At 34.1% G+C, this 18,926-nt stretch overlaps 1 protein-coding gene across 1 annotated transcript in view; it reads right to left on the bottom strand.

Moving 5' to 3' along the window:
• The window catches only part of adcyap1r1b (adenylate cyclase activating polypeptide 1b (pituitary) receptor type I), a 34,540-nt gene extending 17,469 nt beyond the window's left edge, over positions 1–17,071 (bottom strand). The window contains exons 1-3 of the mRNA XM_051112010.1: positions 16,724–17,071; positions 7,959–8,141; positions 385–481 (exon numbers count right to left, since the gene is read on the bottom strand). Of these exons, the coding sequence (XP_050967967.1) occupies positions 385–481; positions 7,959–8,018 (157 nt within the window). The 5' untranslated portion in view covers positions 8,019–8,141; positions 16,724–17,071. The remainder of the gene's footprint in view (positions 1–384; positions 482–7,958; positions 8,142–16,723) is intronic.
• Between the last annotated feature and the right edge of the window lie 1,855 nt (positions 17,072–18,926).

Below are 18,926 nucleotides of genomic sequence, written 5' to 3' on the forward strand. Positions count from 1 at the left end.
AAATTGAAACTAATTTTAAAACTTATTTTAAATGACTAAAACAGCAGTCTCGGGTAAATCTATTTCTGCACTTCACAGTTGAACACTAATAGCTTTGCACTGCATAACAAAATGGTAACAGGCAGTAGTTACTGTGTGTGTGACTCTAAAATTACAACCGAAAAACTGTGGATCAAATTAGCAAATATGCATAATGTATATGCAGTCTGATACATAACAAGTACCACAACCACATAAACACATCACCAAATCATGTAAATGTGGTATGACTATTGTTATTATGACAATTTTTCCAATTAAAAATATCCCTGGATGACTTCTTAAGACAAGTTTGTCTTTATAGTAAATACAAACACAGACTGTACGCATAAATGCAGCTCTTACCCAGTTCAGGTTCACTGTTAGGGTCATCCAACTCCATCCTTTCCATGCACTTCTCCTTCTCTAACTGAATGACACAGTCTGGGTGCATGCAGTGGATCTGAAAAATACAGTATTCAAAAGAGATTAACTTTTAGATTTAAACACAACAGCTGTTGTAGAACACATGTAGAGCATACTATGTAAAAGTCACAAAGTAAGTACTTATTTGAAAGAAGTATCCACTCAGAGAGAATGTGGTTTCTAGGAAGCTCTAAGTTTCAAGTATGGATTTGTCCAAACAGTAATGAACCGTCAAAAATACTGTTTTGGTTGTGAATCCAGAGTTTGCTTATTGAAAGCGGCTGTCACATTCTTAAAGAAATAGTTTAAAAAAAATAATGATGTGCTTAAAATGTATTTACCATCAGGTCATCCAAGATGTAGATGAGTATGTTTCTTTATCAGAACAGATGTGAAGAAATTTAGCATTACAATAGCTCACCAACAGATCCTCTGCAGTGAATGGGTGCCGTCAGAATGAGAGTTCAAACAACTGATAAAAACTTCATAATAATCCACAAGTAATCCACACGACTCCAGTCCACCAATTAAAATCTTGTGAAGTAATAAGCTACAGTTTGTAAATAACAAAAATACATATAAAGGCACTATTTGCACTCTCATTCTGACAGCACCCATTCACTGCAGTGGATTCATTGATAAGCCTAGTAATGCGATTTTTTTCTAAATCTGTTTCGACGAAGAAACAAACTCATCTACAGCTGGGACTGCCTTGAGAGTGAGTGAAATTAATCAAAATTTCATTTTTGGATGAACTGTTCCTTTAAATGACCAAAATGTGTGTGAATATAATCATATTTAGCACTCAAATACACTGTAAAAAACAATTTGTTGAGTCAACTTAAAATAATTTGTAACCTGGCTGCCTTAAAATTTTAAGTTCAGTCAACTCAAAAACAGTTTATTCATGTTAAATTATACTAAGTGACAACTTAGATATTTGAGTTGAATCAACTTAAAATTTTAAGGCAGCTGGGTTACTTACCCATCTGTTAAGTTTAGCAAACACAAATATCTAAGTTGTTACTTAGTACAACTTCGCATTTCAAGTTGAATAAACTTATTTTAGTTGACTGAACCTGAAATTTTAAGGCAGCAGGATAACAAATTATTTTAAGCTGACTCAACAAATTGTGTTTTTTATTTTTTGCAGTGTATACGACTGACAGATGTATTTTGCTGCTTTGTGAATGTGGCCAATATAGGCTCTTCAAGAGTATACATTTACAATTTGTAGCAGGGCTAATGGAGGTGATGTAAAACTCCTCTATCTTAAACAGTCCTAGCATTAATGGTGCTAATTTAAACCTGCTAAATGCACATTTAAATGATAATTTCACTTGGCAGTTGCTCACTTGGCCTTGTCAAATGAACAAAAAAAGGTTAGGATTCCTGACATGAGCTCATCATTGACTTATTACTCTGGATCAAAATTAGACTTGTCAGCCATGTGTACAGAGGCATTTTGACAAGATTGCACCTCTATTACATTGAGTTGCGAACCTGTAATGCATAAAATTATGACATTTTTGACACTATCTGTTATTTCAGAGTAAATGGCTGTCCTAGCACACTTGGTGACCTTGACAAGATCACCCAAAAAAAAAAAAAAAAAAAAAAAAAAAAATTATAATAATAATTAAAAGATAATATACAGCAAGTTTAAGTCTAGTGCAGGGATTTTTAAACTATTTTAAAAAATAAATAAATAAAAATGTTAAAAATCAAAAATAAAATCTAAATGTTTAAAACATTTTTTAAAAATACCCATAAAAATAATTATTAAATGGACATAATTTTTATTCTATCTTTAAGTCTTTTTAAAAACTGGTCAGAAATTAAAGAGCTAGATTGCAAATTATTTATATGAATGAAAGAATGAAAGAGGTTTTTTTTTTTCAGAAGGTCTATGGATCATATTAGATTACTTTCTAAACTTCTATAAAACGACACCTTACCTGTCAAGAGTTCTTGTAGCCCGTGATAATACATCAGAACTGACAGAGTACAAGGTTACTAAATAAACAATGACAAACAAAGCCCAAAAGCAGCCAAAGACAGTGAGACTTTCAAGGAACAATGAATAAATTCAACACAATTATTGCATTTTAAATTACTATATCGCTTCAGAATTACAGACAACAAACATCATTCCACTCTACATCTAAGTGTCAGATGCATTTATGAGACAGCATTCAGAATTATAAACATGGTTTAAGTTTTAGAGCTTTTAGAAGGGCTAATTGGTAAATACAATTGTTATCTTCCATTGCTACTGTGGTGTTGTTTTTTTTTTTTTTTAAATCATTCTTTACTTTTGTGTAAGGAGAAAAACTGCTGCCTACTCATTGCACGTCTTGAATATTGCTTATCTTAATGTTAAACAGTTTTCAAATAGAGACAATATTACACACACCCACACACAGCACGTAAGACATTAAATATCTTCAGCCCAGGGTCGAATGACATTCTGAGCCAATCCAAACGTGTGCTCCTTCTTATCTCTCCCACTCAGTGTAAGCTTTAAACAATCGCTCCTTCCTGCTTCATGTATTACCAAGCTATTCATCTTATATCTTTGTAGGAAAACAAAATTGACTAATGTTCCACAGCACATACGTGTCTTCACACAGAAGGTGGTGTTATCCATCCACCTGAGCAGTTGCAATACAAATGAATTTTGTTGATATATTGTTAGAGTACATCTTGACGCTCACATGTATCTGAGCTTTATTAATGGATATGAGCAAGGAGTTGTTTGTTGCTGTCAGCTAGGTTACAGTTGTATGTTTATAATCATAGTTACGGCCTTTAATAAACCATGTTGAGAAATGTTTATGCATTAGAAATATTGTTTGACAACAGTAAAGGTCAACGCAAAATGTGAGAGAAATAATTTGTTTGTTAGGTTAAATTCCTAATATAAAATATTAACACTTTAGGGGATGGATGAAAATGTTTGAGACCTCTTGTGTCACATGACTGAGAAACAACTTTGAAATTGTTTACAGCCATAAATAAAAATGGTTCATAGATAAATACATTTTTCAACATGCATGTATGACCGCAATTTATTTATTTATTTATTTATTAGTAGTAGTATACTATTTATAGATTAATTTTTATATATATTATTTTTATTTAATAAATAATTATTTTTCATTATATTTTTTAGTTGTTTTTTTAAGACTTTTAGTATTTATGAATTTCTTAGCATCTATGTAAAACCTCTCTTAAAGCAACAGTTCACTCATAAATGAACATTTGCTGAAAATGTACTCACTGTCAATATATCCAAGATTTAGAGGAGTTTGTTTCTACATGGGAACAGATTTGGTAAACTTTAGCATTACATCATTTGCTAACTAATGGATCCTCTGAACTGAATGGGTGCCGTCAGAATGAGAGTCCAAACAGCTGATAAAATCATCTCAATATTCCACAAGTAATCAACATGGACTCAAGTCCATCAATAAATGCCATCAAATCCATCATTAAAGTGCACATCTTTAAACTGACGCTTCTCGTCAGTTATGAGTCCATAATCTATAATAACGTTTCTTTCAGTGAAAAAGGCTTGTCTGAATCAGGAAATACGTATCGACCAAGCACTGTTGGTTGATTTTGATGTGAGAGGACAACAGTTGATTGACTTTTTCACTAGAGGTAGTGTTTTATGGATTATTGTGATGCTTTTTATCAGCTGTTTGAACTCTACTTTCTGATGGCACCCATTCACTCCATTGGATCCATTGGTGGGCAAGTGATGTCATGATAAATAAACAAACTTCTCTACATCTTGAATGGCCTAAGGGCGAATCGTAAGCAATCTTTTTTTTTTTCATTTTTGGTGAACTATTCATTGAACCCTGAACAGATTCCCATGTTAAAAGAAAAATCCTTCATCAACAGAACTGCCTACAATACACAAGGGATTTAACAGAATATGAAATCAAGTTATGAGATAATAATAAACTAATCGCTTTTGAAACCCTGCTTAATACTGCTGATTTGAGACCCCTGAGATCGTAGTTAGTGTGAGAACTGGTCTCAGAGCATCATGCTCCTTGTGTATTGCCTTGAAAACATGAGCAAAATTTAATAAACATGAGCGCCTGTGTTAATATTCATGAAGGCTGTGTAAGCTCTCACCCCTCACCCTGGCTGCACAACAAAGCTGATTTCCATCATAAAGAGACTACGCAATTCACTCCTACAGCTTGACAGCAACACAAAAATTCAGACAAACAAGCAAATCCATAAAACTAGTTCATTCTGTTCTTTTTACCCTCCTGCTTCTTTTGCTGTCAAACTACATTTTTCTTTTACCTTTTTGTTCCTTTTTATCTTTCTACACCACCACAAAAGTAGAACACATTCATTTTTGTGAAACAGAAATTTATTTATACCAGACTATGTTTTGTCAGTGACTATGTTTTTAAAAAGCATGAAATGGTCTTAGTTTTCGCTATCTGCTGTCTTCAGTGTGGGTGTGAGAATGTCACATGCCATTTACACTCAGGGAAATGGCAAACAAATTATAGTATATAGTTCACAGTCTTATTTAAAGTTGTTTCTGCATATTAAGATGTGATAGAAGCTGACGGGAAGTGTTTTAACATTTTAAAAAAATAAATACTTCAGCTTTAATGAAACACACCACGTATCATCACAAGTGATGGCGTTTTTTGTGGACAGAACCTGTCTGGTGGCAGAAAATAACCGTTTTCAAGTAGCAGTCTATGGAAGCCATGAAATAAATGAGGTTTAAAAAAAGTAATTTGATTTTATATATATAAATTCTGACTTTATTTTCACAATTCTGAGATTGAATCACAATTCTGATAGGGAAAAACGCCTCATCATTCTCTCTTTTCCCCTCAGCTCAGAATCAGGAGTTTATATCCCACACTTCTGGCATGTTTTTTCTCATAATTGACAAACTCGCTATTGTTGAGTTAAATCAAGTTATAAAGTCTGAACTAGGAGATATAAACTTGCATTTGTGAGAAAAAAATATTATAATTGTGGGGTAAAACAGGTAAATGTTACACAAAATGTTAGATTTAAGTAGTATTTCATGCTGTAACTGTACACTGTAAAAAACAATTTGTTGAGTCAACTTAAAATAATTTGTAACCTGGCTGCCTTAAAATTTTAAGTTCAGTCAACTCAAAAAAAGATTATTCAACTTGAAATGTTAAATTATACTAAGTGACAACTTAGATATTTGAGTTGAATCAACTTAAAATTTTAACCCAGCTGGTTGACTTACCCATCTGTTAAGATTAGCAAACACAAATATCTAAGTTGTTACTTAGTCCAACATTAACATTTTAAGTTGACTAAACTTATTTTAGTTGACTGAACTTAACATTTTAAGGCAGCAGAGTAACAAATTATTTTAAGATGACTCAAAAAATTGCGTTTTTTATTTTTTACATAGGCCTACACTGTAAAAAACAATTTGTTGAATCAGCTTAAAATAATTTGTAACCTGGCTGCCTTAAAACTTTAAGTTCAGTCAACTCAAAAAAAGTTTTTTCAACTTGAAATGTTAAATTATACTAAGTGACAACTTAGATATTTGAGTTGAATCAACTTAAAATGTTAAGGCAGCTGGTTACTTACCCATCTGTTAAGTTTAGCAAACACAAATATCTAAGTTGTTACTTAGTACAACTTAACATTTCAAGTTGACTAAACTTATTTTAGTTGACTGAACTTAAAATGTTAAGGCAGCAGGGTAACAAATTATTTTAAGCTGACTCAACAAATTGTGTTTTTTATTTTTTACAGTGTAGGCCTAATACAATAAGTCCCCTATGAACTGCATATGTGAATATTATAAATGCCATCTTTGATGACAGTATTCTATAAAAATTATTTGCATTCCTATTCTGACATCCAAAGGCACAACAATACATATTTTCACTCATTCCATGAATTTTACTTGTTTCCCTCCACTCGCTACCAGTGCTTTTCTGCCGCCACAATGCGTGCGCAGCTATAAATGATGCAACTGTGAAATCTACTCCAAATTGGTCTATAGGAAAGAAGAGAAGATACTTATTGCACGTTTCCTTTGTTTTTCCTCTTGTAACAATAATCCCATACAGCGTATCACATCAGTAATCCCCAGATTAGCTGGAACTGAAACAAAAAAACCTAAATGAACTGTGGGATTAGTTGATGTCTGTAGAAAAACTCTTTCTTTTAATCTTATATTACCATGATCATTACCATAAAGGGAATTAAATTCAAACCTAAACCTTCTAAATCTGTAATTTAGAATTTTGTAACATTATATTACATTATATATACATTGGGGAAAAAAATGTCTATATTGTTAGTTCATAGTCATCCCAGATGTCTGTTAAAGATAACTTGATCTGGAAAGCATCTGCTGTGTTCAAACATCTGACAGACGTCTGCAAGATGTCAGTTTTACATACATTCTAAATCATAAACATCTTAAAGACATCTAATAGACGTCTATTTGACATCTGATAGGATGTATAGACGTATTGCAAAACAATCTAAAAAATACGTCTTCCAGATGTAAATGCGGACGTCAAGCATACATCTCCATGATGCTATCGGGGTGGGTTGTTTTTAGCAATTTCAATTAATTTATAGTATTGCACTCTACGTAATTGCTTTCATCTTTATGATAATGAAGATTTATTTTGGCTTTAGTTCATGCATGTTTTGAATCCGTTATTGCCTTTCATTCTACACTAGTAAATAGTCACTTGCAAATATTTTTGTCAGCAGAAGTAACATTGTTCATCCTGTAATGGTCATAATTAAAACTGCTAACTGAGACAGAGCAGAAGTATAGCTTTTGTAAATGTTCCATTGCTATGTCACTGCCAGCTTTTAGTGTTAACATAACGTGAAATAAAACAGCATGGCCTTTGTTGCTTGAAGTACTCACTGTACCATAACTGTTTTGGCTCTTGGGCAGTTTACATTTGGCCTGTCTGGTGCAAGTGATCATTGGATGCCAAGAACCATCTAAGTGCCAGAGTGTACGTGACGTAAATTGCCCTTGGACGTTTGTTTCTCCTCAGCTGGAGGCGCAGACAGTAGACCAAAGAGAGAATGGCTCTTCATGTAAACAAAGAAGGCACTGCTCGCCTCAGTTATGAGAGGATACCATGTATGAAACAAGCAGTCATCCAGGAAACAATAAAAATGCCTTTAAATTTGACTGACTGTATGTGGATTATTTACAGAAAGCAATAACGAGACAGGATGAAAAAGGACACGCGGGGGTCTTTTTATTTCTCCCCCAGACCCCAACCGCTATAAATTTCTCTCACGCTCCTTCTCCCGCATGCTCTCTGTCTCATTCAAACCTTAATATTTCTGAAGCCTTATGTTTCTGCTAGGATGTTGTGCCTTTCAATTCCGTTATGTTTAAATCAGTGGCACTTTTATGCAATTCAGGCCTATTAATCCAATGGATCTGCCTTGTTTATATAAGGTAAAATGTGCACAGAGCTTACCAAAGGGAGAAGGATGAGTGCTAAAAACAGGTGCTGACATTTTCTCACTGTGGAAGCCATTTTGTTTGGAGCACTGATGCGATTATATCCGCCGATCGGCAGCAGCAGAGGGGAACAACAAAGTGCTGGATGGTAAACAGGTACACTGGAAAACTGCTGCGGTTCTTCAAATCATCATCAGATCTGAAAAAAAAAGATAGTAATAAAAGTTTTAGATGCAAGTGAGATTGTAATTCCTGTTTATTCCAGTCGAGTTTATGAGGCGTTCAATCAAACTGTGTTAAAGTGTCAAACCTCAAGAGAAGTGTATTTGCAACCTTTCCCAGGACATAAAGGTAACAGTTCACACATTCAGGACATAAAGGTAACAGTTCACACATTCAGGACATAAAGGTAACAGTTCACATAACGTTGGTCTAAGTTCAGACCAACTTCAAGGTAGTTTAAATGATCTAAAATTGTCATTAATTAATTATAAATAAAATAAAATGATCTTGCCCTATAATCTCATTTTCAGATGTTTTTTTATGTATAGGCTATTGTTTTACTGACACAGAACTTCGAAAATCTGTCATAAAAATCTGTCATATTACATTATACACACACACACACACACACTGACATTCAAAAGTTTGGGATCAGTAGGATTTTTAATGTTTTTTGAAGAAGTATCTTACGCTCATCAAAGTTCCATTTATTTGATCAAAAACAGAGGAAAAAAAAAGTAATATTATAAAATATTATTGCAATTTAAAATAACAGTTTTCTATTTTAATATACTTTAAAATATTATTTTATTTCTGTGATGCAAAGCTGAACTTTACAAAAAAAGCTGAATGTTACGAAAGATTCCTATTTTAAATAAATGCTGTTCTTTTTAATATTTTATTCTTTAAAGAATCTTGAAAAAAGTAGCACAGGTTGCAAAAAAATATTAAGCAGCACAACTGTTTCCGACATTGATAAAAAATCAGCATATTAAATGATTTCTGAAGGATCATGTGACATTGAAGACTGGAGTAATGATGCTGAAAATTCAGCTTTGCATCACAAGAATAAATTACATTTTAAAGTATTTAAAAATAGAAAACCACTATTTTAAATTGCAATAATATTTCCCTGTATTTTCAATCAAATTTCATTTCAATTTACACAATTTCAGTATTGTGTGAAAAATCTTTTTATCTACTTTTACAGAAATTATGACTATTAAGTTGTGCCATTTTAATCAAAATCATCAGTTTTTCCACTTAAAACGTTTAAATAGTTATTTTATTTATTAATTACCAAGGAGACAAATGCATCAGTCAAGAAGATGGAAAGATGTTTGAAATGAAATATGAGGTGATGCATGTAGAAAATATGTAAAAGGTAAATATCGCTTATAAATATTTTAATTGTGCATAGTTTCCATTTGTCAAATTATGCAACAATATTTGTTAATATATAATATGTGTATTTTTACAATGCATAAAATGCATAAAAGAATCCTGAAAAGAATCACAGGTTCCAAAAAATATTAAATAGCACAACTGTTTCCAACATTGATAACAGAAGTAATAAATCAGCATATTAGAATGGTATTTGAAGGATCGTGTGACACTGAAAACTGGACTAATGGCTGATGAAAATTCAGCTTTGCATCACAGGAATAAATTATATTTTAGAATATATTAAAATAGAAAACCATTATTTTAAACTGTAAAAATATTTCACAATATTACTTTTTTTTACTGTTTTTTTTTACAGTCTTGAGGAGCATAATTCTTTAAAAAACATTAAAAATCTTTCTGATCCCAAACTTTTGAACAGCAGTGTATTATTCAAAATTATAGCTTTTATATGTTGAATTTATGCATTTGAAAAACGCACCACAGACCATGTCTTTGCCCTCTACAGAGAAATTTCATATGCTCAAATTGTATTAAAGTGCATGTTTTAGCTAACTGGTAGCTATCTTATATGAATTCATACAATCTCATTAGTACATTTTCATACATTCTGCCCCACAGATAGTTGGGATAGTTGGGTTAAGGGACCTTCATGCTTATTCATTTATTTTTTATTAATAGTTAAACATTTTTACATCATACAAATTCATATGAAATTGCCACCTTGTAAAATAGCTGTTTTCTCATCACCGATCGGCTTGGTTTCAGCACACTGTACTGTTGACATACATTACACCATACATGGCCACCAACTACACTGACCACAAACAGTACATGCGTCTGCCCGAGAATATAGGGGCTATTATTCTTAAGCTGTTTATCCAAAAGACCGGTCTCATATGCGCACAGCCTTATGACGCAACTCACGGTATTGCTTAGGGATAATTGCTGATTCAATTCTCTTCATCACAAACACCAATCTCATGAAGGCAGGGGGAGGAAGGAGCTGTAGGGGAGAATTTGGTAGACTCAGATGGGAGAGTGAAAGAGATAAAGAGAGCATAAGTGTGATGGATGGATGGATACGTAGCTGGATGGAGGGCTGGAGGGAGATAGGGAGGAACGAGTGGAACAGCTGCTCTGGAAACTGCTCTTGCTGTAATTAGTGGGTATAATGAAGCTGACTGGCTGAGAACTCCCCCAGCGATGCCTCAAGATCACACTGAGACATGCTAGACAAGGATGCTCACAAAAACAAACACGCACGCATGCAAAAAAGCGACATTTACAGTACACAAGCGAAAACAGAAAACCTGTAACTGAAAGCAAGAAGCATGCTTGCCAGTGCCAAACTTGGGTTTGCTTACCCTATTCATTGGGTAAAGTGTTAACAAAATCCAACTAAATGTCAAAACATCCAAAGAAATATTTCTAGGAATGTGTATATTTGAAATGTCTATGCATGCGTGTTTCCGCAGCCTTTGAAGTGTGACTATGGGACTCGGTGGGTGACAGTATTTGCACATGCACATGTATTTGCACATGTGTTTGAGTGTCAACATTCCAGTGAGTGTGCTCAAGCTATCAGAGGCCACAGAGAGGCTGCATGCCTAAACACTTTCCTTTTCCACACTCCCCGGGGCACATTTACCACAGCATATCCTCGCCACAAAAGGACATGCCTTCACAATTAGGTGCAATTATTTCTACTGACAGAATAACATATGGGAGGTGGACCATCCTGTTTAAGGGAACTGACAGGATGGATGGCTTTTACCAAAGCGTTTTAATATATGATATTTTGCCTATATTGGCAAATAGTATGTGGAGTGTGTTAGCATTTGGAGGTCAAACACTGCTACTGACAGCTTGGCTAGCTGAAGGGCATACTTCAGGGACAGGTGGCACTTCATAGCCTACAGTATGTGACAGATTTAGTGCCATACCTTAAACATTTTCCTGGCTTTCAGGTCTATGACATCCAATGTAATTTCACTACATTTTGGACTAAAACGTAATTTATTTTCACATCCCATTGAAGAAGTAATGACATTTACAGCATTTATTTGAAATTGAAAGTATTAAAGTGATAGTTCACCCAAAAATGAAAATTCTGCCATTAATTGCTTACCTGCATGTCTTTTCAAACCCGTTAGAACTTCAAAGGTTCATCTTTGAAACACAAATTAAGATATTTTTTGATGAAATCCAAGAGCTTTGTGACCCTGGATAGACAGCAACGCAACAGGGACAGAAATCTAGTAAAGACATTGTTAAAACAGTCTATGTTACGTCAGTGGTTCAGCTGTAATTTTATGAAGCTACGAAAATGTGTGTGCAAAGAAAACAAAAATTATGACTTTATTCAACAACTCCTTCTCTTTAGTGTCAGTCTTCAAGTCGTTACGAGAGTACAATGATGCATGCGTATTGTGCTGCTAACACAGGAGCCGGTGTTCTGATGTAAAACGTCCATCTCTCTTAGTCCATCGTCTTTATATTCTGGTTCGAATAAGTAAGGCTAGGCAAAAAATTGAGTCATCCTCTCAGTTAAAATCTTCAGACATGTTTATGAAGACTGTTTAATGTACAGTGTGCGTCTTCTACTTGCAAACAAGGTGCTACGTTTCAAAGTGAAATGTCCAGAGAGTGGCACTAAAACACACGTTCAAAAAATGACCATGGCACGTATTTATTACATTGGTACAGGCACGTATTGCTGCATTTTTATTATGTTGCTTGAGGTATGTATTGCGGCTGTTCAGAATTCAAATATCCAGGTAGTGTCGCTAAAGGTTAATGCTCTATCATGTTGGAAGTATCCCCTACACCAAACCCCACCCTAAACCTAACTGATAGTGTTAACAAAATGCAAAAGTGATATAAAAACGCATTTGTTGATGCTGCCATGCTATTTTAACTTCCTTATGAGGATTTGAGCTGTTTTGTCAAACCATAGTTTCACAGGATTCGTACCGAGCTCTTCATCTCTCATGTGCGACGAAGTCTCGCATGAGCTGCCAAGCGAAACTACTGAATTAAAAAACTCATACATAAGAAGCTGTATATGTACGGCTAACATTCAAAAGTGTCATTTTTCAAATCAAGCAGGATGTTAAAATTGTTTTGAAGTTATAACATAATATTCTGCATGTAACTGTGAACTTAAGCTTTAGTATTCATAACCCATATTTAATCATAAGTAAATTATACTTTGTGTGAGAAGGAATAAAAGTTTTACTGCCTCTAGTGTTCATTTCAACTGAAAACTACAGCGATTCGTACATACTGTATATGTAGTTTTTTCAATTTTGCATAAATGTATATAGAGGCACATATTTCCAATGAGCCTATGTTGGTCCTGGTACTCTCATGAACGCGTGGTGAAGACTGACACAGAAGAGTAATTGTTGAATAAAGTCATTATGTTTGTTTTCTTTGCACACAAAAAGTATTCTCATTGCGTCATAAGATCAAGTTTGAACCACTGATGTCACATGAACTACTTTAATCATGTCTTTACTACCTTTCTGGGCCTTGAACGTGTTGGTCACGTTTCTGTCTATGCAGAGTCAGAAAGCTCTTGGATTTCTTTAAAAATATTTTAATTTGTATTCCAAAGACGAATGTCTTGTTTGGAATGACATAAGGGTGAGTAATTAATGACAGAATTTTTACTTTTGTGTGAACTTTGCCTTTAATTCCTAAAAAACAAATCTACTGACCCCAAATTTTTTAAATGGTAGTGCACACAAGATTCACAATTTTATCAGAAGTGTAGGTTTGTACTGGTTTTCATTTCAAATAGAAAGCCAAAATCATATTTGATGTTGTGGAGAAAGATACAATAGCTATTTCATTTGGATTTTGCGAAACCTTAAATCTAAAAGATTAAATTCCTGAAACGCAAATACAACAAGTGCAATATTATTCTAAACAGGATGCCGGTGTAAACAAAAGCAAGTCAAGCCAGCTCTCCCCAACCTCCCACGGCCAGTGACCCAGCCAAGGTTATTATCACACTCCCAATGACTTTGCAGAGGTAATAAGGCATGTCAGTCTGACCAGCTGACAGCCCAGGTTTTCACTCCCCACAATAATATCTATCAAACGCACCCACAGCGCAAAGACACCACAACGTTGCAATGTTGCAATATTGCTGTATAGCTGTATTAGATCTGCACTGCTCCACTAGCTAGTGGTCATTTGAAGCTAAAGTAATTTGTCACACCACCACTCACAACATATCCAGACAGGTTTAGTGTGAAGAAAGAAAGAAAGAAAGAAAGAAAAAGAAAGAAAGAAAGAAAGAAAGAAAGAAAAAGAAAGAGTATAGAATATGGAGGGAAATAAAGGGCTATGCAGTGGATGTATCCATTTTCATCCTTAAGGATGGATGAAATCTGTCACACATGCATAGGATGGATCTCTAGCCTCATTTCTCCACTGAATATTCTTCATAAATCTCATTAGAGTGTGTTAATGCCGAGCTAGGCTGACCAATCGCGAACTAAGTCACTAAAGTCTGCACAGCTATATTTAGATTGTCAATTGTTGTTTGAAGAGGAAGGAGGGGGATTACCATTAGCATATAGACACATTTCTCTCTTTAAAACACTGAGCGAATACATAGCGTAAATCAGGAATTAGGGAATTTAGAGTCTCTTTCTCTCTTCATCCTTTTCTCTCAGTACAAATCACAAGGGATTGCATGGGGTGACTTCAATTACTGTGCCATGAGCCCCCAGGTAACAGAGTGATTTGTTATTATCAAAGCAGCACTGTAGTGTATGTGATACAAGCACAAATCATTTAAACAGGGTGGCAGCAGCTGACAACAGACTAGTAAATTGTGAATGGAGAATTTATGCTCAATGTCAAAAAATGCTGAACACAGAAAATAGTGAGGTCATCAGAGCTGGCACTTCAAAAAAAAAAAAAATTGTGTGTGCACATTGATGCTGTTTTTCACAAGTTGAAAAATATGTGACAATTTACTTATATATAAGTATGTAAATATGTGATGTTTATTTACATCGTAATGTAGGTACCTTTATATTCAATAATACACTAATTTATAAATTATAGATAGAAATATGTGCATAAATATATTTAATAATTCAAAAATTAATTTAAATTAATTAAATTGACACACATTAAAATAAAAAATATAATAAAATAAAATAATAAAATAAAATGTGCTGCACAATCTTATAACCAAGGCCTAAAACATGCCTAAAACTTGAAAATATGTATGTACATTGCAATCCAGAAAATATCAAAAGACAGAAATTATATGAGAATATAATATATTAAATAGGAAAACTCAATAGATGGGAAACTATTTTTACATGTAATAACTTTACTGAAATACTATTAATTATTTTCTTTTTTATGTGGATTTACACAAAGCTTTACACATTTCTGACTTTATTGTTTGCATATTTATACATTTCATATATGTAACCCTGGACCACAAAACCAGTTATAAGTAGCATGTGTATATTTGTAACAATAGCCAAAAATACACTGTATGGGACAAAATTATCGATTTTTCTTTTATGCCAAAAATCATTAGGATATTAAGTAAAGTTCATGTTCCATGAAGATATTTGTAAATTTCCTACAGTAAATATATCAAAACTTAATTTTTGATTAGTAATATACATTGCTGAAAACTTCATTTGGACAACTTTAAAGGCGATTTTCTCAATATTTTTATTTATTTATTTTATTTAATTTTTTGCACCCTCAGATTCCAGATTTACAAATACTAAAAATGGACCCTTATGACTGGTTTTGTGCTCCACGGTCACATGGAGTGTTTCATAAAGTTCTAGGCCTATTTATTGAGACTTAAATCAAGATCTTAAATCAAATGCGGAAAGGCCTGCATTACTAATATCTCGCCTCTTTTTAAAGTATGTTAAACCGGAATGTCAACTCAATATCGAACACATATAGACCTGGTTATCTTCAATCCTTATATCATTAGAGGTGAGTGGTTGTAACTAAACACCATATAATGTGGTGTAATTTTAAATGGTGCACTAGCAGAGGTCCACTGAACTGAACTGAGTGTAAAATTGCAAAACAGTTCATTTGCCCACACACATGCAACACAATAACTTGAGGGGTCTGTTTCAAAAGACACCAGAGAGCAACAAGAATAGAAATGAATACCGACATAACAGTTACAGAGGCTCTGCAGTGGATATCTTATACTCTCCAACACAAACAGGGAAAGGAAGGAGGAAGGAAGTGGAGAGACTGATCTCCTATTCACTGCAATCAAATCAAATCAAATCAAAGGTTTGTTAATGCTGAGTTCGTTCAAAATAAAATCAACAAGAAATAATAACATCATTTTATGCCTATGTAATCAGGACGTTGACAAAATCACACCACCAGGGCCAGTAAATAAAAAAGTGATTTAAGTTGGCGGATATGAATATATATATTTTTAATGTAATGAGTTAAAAGGAATAAACTATTTGTACATACACACTGAACGTAATTTACATATACACACATTTTTAGAATTTCTGCAACATTTTCAATACATGAAATGGATATAAAGTAATATGTCAATATATATTCTCTTATAAGTTGGTGCTGCCATTTTGTGGCATAATCATCGCACTATAGTTTGGGTGTGGCGTGGCTATAGCAATAAGGTTTTAACATTGATAATTCATGTAGAATCAGTACAGTCAAAGTGTTGTAAGTCGTTGACTATTAATGTAGCAATAACGTGAATACGAGCTCATCATAAATAATACTGTGGATAAATTCTGCTGAACTGTACATTAAACACATTTATTGGCAAATAATGCTTTAAGTTGTGTTATATCATGCAAGCTTTCTTACTAACGTGTTTTAATAACAACATGAGCAGCAGCTCCATGACACTGATCTGTCCTTAAAACGGGGCGATGTTGCACGCTGGTCTTGTGTTTTCTTGTCTTTTTTGGATTTGATGCATTTGATTTTATAGGAAGAAACGCACTTGCTTTTAAACGGTGAATATTAAAATTAAAAATTCCTGCAAGCTGCATAACTCCCAGCTGGCTACTACTATTAAACATACAGTAGAAATCGCAGACCGTCTTCAAACCACTCTCCATCCAACCGCCTTAAACAGCATTTCGACCAGCAATTCCATAGTAAACGCGTAATATAAAAACTGACATACAGAAGGGAAATATTCGCTCTATAATTCATGCATACGAGAGCTATTGATCCACTGTACATTCAATTTCATTACAGGCTACACATGCACCAAAAGGAATGAAATGCATTTCGGTACAGAATTCGCTAAATGGTCACTGCAAGAATGAGTAACGTTAGTATGCAATAAAGATTGAATCTTACTGTCCCAGAAGGCTGAAGGGGCTCGCGAAAGGACGTATCAACACGATGCAGAATGCAGAGTGTCTCTCTCTCTGTCAGTCACAGGCGTTGTAACTGCTGCGGCGAGCGCTGGTGCACAAACATTCCCTTAAGACGCCCCGAAAAACTTCTGCGGACAAGTAGTGTGTGTGTCTCTCTCTCTCTAGTAGCCTCTCCTACAGACGTCTAATTAAGGCAATGAATGAAAAATGCATGCACATTATAAATACATAGAAAACCCAGGGTTTGAAGTAAGAGATGTGGTCTAGATATAACTCGCTATTTCCTATATTGTTGTAACACTCCGCGGCCGAGCGGTTATCCGCGCAGACTCACAATGATCCCTGATATGCGCTGCGCATTTAGATGAACCCCCCTGAAACACCCCCATTTCTCTCTCCCTTGCCCTCTCTCAGTCTAGTTTTTTAAGGTTGCAGTGAGGTCTAGTCCAAAAATAACGATCTACTAATGAATGTAGAAAATCAGAAGTCACAAAAAAGTTAAAAAAAAAAAAATCATTAAAATACTATTTTTTACACACACACATACACACACACACACAAACATGCATAGGCCTATATATTTCAACAAGTCAAACGACAAAAACAGAAAAAACAATAGGTAACCATAGCAACCATCGCTGATCACAGATAAACGGGTTTCTTTGGTTCCATATCGGGCGGTTTGAAGTTTGTTAGTATTTCACAAATAAAAATAAATAAATAAATAAATAAATAAACATAATTTATTATCAGTGTTGGGGAGTAACTAGTTACATGTAACCGAATTACGTAATTTAATTAATAAATGTAATTGTAATTAGTTACAGTTACTGAGAAAAAATGTGTAATTAAATTAGTTACTTTTGAAAAATTCCAGTGATTACAAAGTGGATTACATCTGAATTTTTTCACCCACCCACCCCCACTTACAGATTTAATTGACTTCTTTCATAAATTGCATTGACTGCTCTAAAATAAGACACCAATGTTTCAGGAGTTCAGGACACAGAATAGGACACATGCTTATTTGATAACTGTTTTGTTTCCTATTTGGGTTTATGCATAAACTTTATTTTTTTAAGATTGTTTTTTCCCAGGCATTGTTGCTAGTGTTTTCTGTCATAACTATGCAAAGATTTGATTTCAAACCCAGTATCATAGCGATTAAACAATTTCTTGTTATGATTTCAAATCTGTATTTAACCTCACAATGATCTCAAAGGAAATAAGAGCTGTTAAGTCTGAATTTGGGGCGTTGGTGCCAATAGCCTCGTAGTTAGTGTGCCAACATATAGCGCAACTGCGCTCATGGTGACCTGAGTTCGATTCCCATCTTGAGGCCCTTTGCCGATCCCGCTCCGCTCTTTCCTGTCATCTCTTTACAATCATATCACAATAAAAGGCACAAAAAGCCCCCCCAAAAAAGTCTAAATTTGTGGTGGCTGTGCTTTAAATTAAATGATTACACGGCTCCGTGGAATGCTTGATTCTGTTGGGTCAGTCATGACATTCCAAGGTATGTTATTCCCCAATAACAACTGGTAAAAACTAATAACTCAGACTCATTCAGGGCAACTTAAATCAGTGCTATATACCTGATAGTTTTTCTTGGCGGAAGCTTTGCGTTTGATTAGCTAATGAAATATTAAAGCTTAATTCAGTATTATGTGTACAATTTCTTAATTCTGTCATCCTGGTATCGTGGACTTGCTCTTTTGTTTCATACAAACGCAGCTGCTGCTTTTTTTTTTTTTTTGTACACTGTAATGGATTATAAGATAACTAACAAACTAGTACTACTACTTAATTATTTATGTGGTGAAATGTTGTGTAAGAAACTGCTATAACTGCAGTGTATCCCTAAAATGTCTAGTTTGAACTCGCCGTTTGCTAGCAACTGATTTCTTCATGGAAGCTTCAAATATTTCAACTCATATCAATGTTTCATGTTTAATTATTTTGACACGAAACATCTAAATAATCTATCAAGCAGCTGTGTAATAAGTGAGACAATGTACATCCAGCCAGTTGTTATCGCAAAATAAAGATGTATGTTATCCCTTACTTATTATAATCTTAATTCAAGTGATGAAACATTTTGAAAGTCTGACAGTAATGAATATTAAGTGCTACTGTAAGGTTCACTCTGCCTGGTTTAAATGTTTCAAAATGATTTACAGTTG

This window comes from Labeo rohita, chromosome 6 (genome assembly GCF_022985175.1).
Source record: "Labeo rohita strain BAU-BD-2019 chromosome 6, IGBB_LRoh.1.0, whole genome shotgun sequence".
NCBI classification, from domain to species: Eukaryota; Metazoa; Chordata; class Actinopteri; order Cypriniformes; family Cyprinidae; genus Labeo; species Labeo rohita.